Raw genomic sequence first — 1,551 nt, 5'->3', positions numbered from 1 at the left:
GCACGGCTATCCCGTGATGCAGGTGGTGCAGTACCACGTGCCGCACGTGGGGCACGTGCCCATACAACCATTACCCTACACGCTGCAACCCGGTATGCAATCAAACCTTCAACTTTTATCATTTTACGTCTGCTAATATTTGTTTCATTGTTTTTTTTTTATTGCAGCAAGTCCCAACAGTGGACGAATACGCAAGTATGTCTTCTGGTGTTGTGCCTGTGGTGGCTTGGCCACCATCCTCGGCGCGCTTTTCCTTGCTGTGTACTTCCTGCTGCGATCATATACATCTACACTGGGCTATTTCGAAACAATACCGACTTTTGTTCCGGCCACAATGGTAACTTAAACATAATAGATTTAATTATTAAGTAAAACTAATTAAATTATATTGTTTTGTTTTGTTTTATAGTTGATATTGACTGGATTATGCGTGATGAGTTTAGCTAGAAGGAAGAATCGATATAGTTATCTTGTAAGTAACTTAACCTCAAATTATATCCATCACTGATTTTACTGATGTTTTGATTTAGTTGAAGGTTTGTGGAGTTTGCTGCTTGGTCTGTGCGTTGACATGTGTACTGGTGACAATTACAACAACAGTCATCCATATGAATCGCCTGCAAACCCTGCGTGAATGCGTTTACACTCAAAAAACACGCACCTGTACCTGTTATTCGGTGTTATTGGAAGCCCACCCGCAAACTGATGAAGGCATGCGTTTTGTATTCGATTCCACGCCGGATTGTGAAGTCATCCATGGCGCCCTCTACACATGCCTGCGCGCCATGTTTGGTCTTTCTGTCAGCGGTATTCTCGTCTGCATATTCTCCTGCATGTTAGTCTATCAACTATTGAGGTTAGTTATCTCACATCAACATAAAAATTGTGAATTAAGGTTATGTTTATGTTTAGCCATGAACGTAAGAAGATGTACTGGGAGCAATTGGAGTTACGTTGCCGGTCATTCTATCAACAACATGGAGCGCCACCTACAAGCGCTCCAAGCTCAATGCGGGGACCACCCATGCCCGCACCTACATACTGCAGCTGTTGTGATGAATGCAGATATCCACAGATAGTACCCGCCCCACCACAGATGTACCCCTGGGATAACGGCGAACGTTTCTGGACGCCAGGTCGTGTAGGCAACTTCTACTCACCGAATCCTGGTGAGGATCTACCCAATGAAAACCGCATCGCTAGTGGATGGAACTGGCGCAGGTTACCATGGACTCGCAACCCCACCCAGGACTCGCCAAGAGACAATTCATTAACTTACCAAGGCATCGCATCAAGCGCTGATAGTCAATATGGGTTCACCAATCGAGATGATGGTAATCCAGTGTCATCTACCGGCAGTTACAGTGTTTTGGACAGGAATCCACCGGGGGTTTATGTTTGGGGACCGCCCCCACCATATTCCAACCCTAATTCTCCCGCACGGAGGGGTTTACATGCGTCCCCGGCGAGGTACCATCATGTACACCAGCATGCGCATGCGCATCACCATCACGCGCATGAGAATCACTGTCAAATGAATGAAGAGTCCCT

General features: G+C 46.1%; 1 protein-coding gene across 1 annotated transcript; it reads left to right on the top strand.

Moving 5' to 3' along the window:
* Positions 1 to 6: 6 nt before the first annotated feature.
* On the top strand, positions 7 to 1,545 carry LOC135803088 (uncharacterized; the record flags this gene model as incomplete). The annotated part of the gene is made up of 5 exons (XM_065316710.1): positions 7 to 92; positions 168 to 337; positions 410 to 472; positions 531 to 856; positions 913 to 1,545. Coding segments are annotated over exons 1-5 (1,268 nt in total), but the record flags the coding sequence as incomplete, so codon positions are not given.
* Positions 1,546 to 1,551: the final 6 nt, after the last annotated feature.

Source organism: Atheta coriaria, unplaced genomic scaffold (genome assembly GCF_025399875.1).
Source record: "Atheta coriaria isolate IRGN ID8LTWV9N9 unplaced genomic scaffold, Caltech_Dcor_3.1 scaffold1768_size1551, whole genome shotgun sequence".
Lineage (NCBI taxonomy): Eukaryota > Metazoa > Arthropoda > Insecta > Coleoptera > Staphylinidae > Dalotia > Dalotia coriaria.
This window is presented reverse-complemented; position numbering and strand designations above follow the sequence as displayed.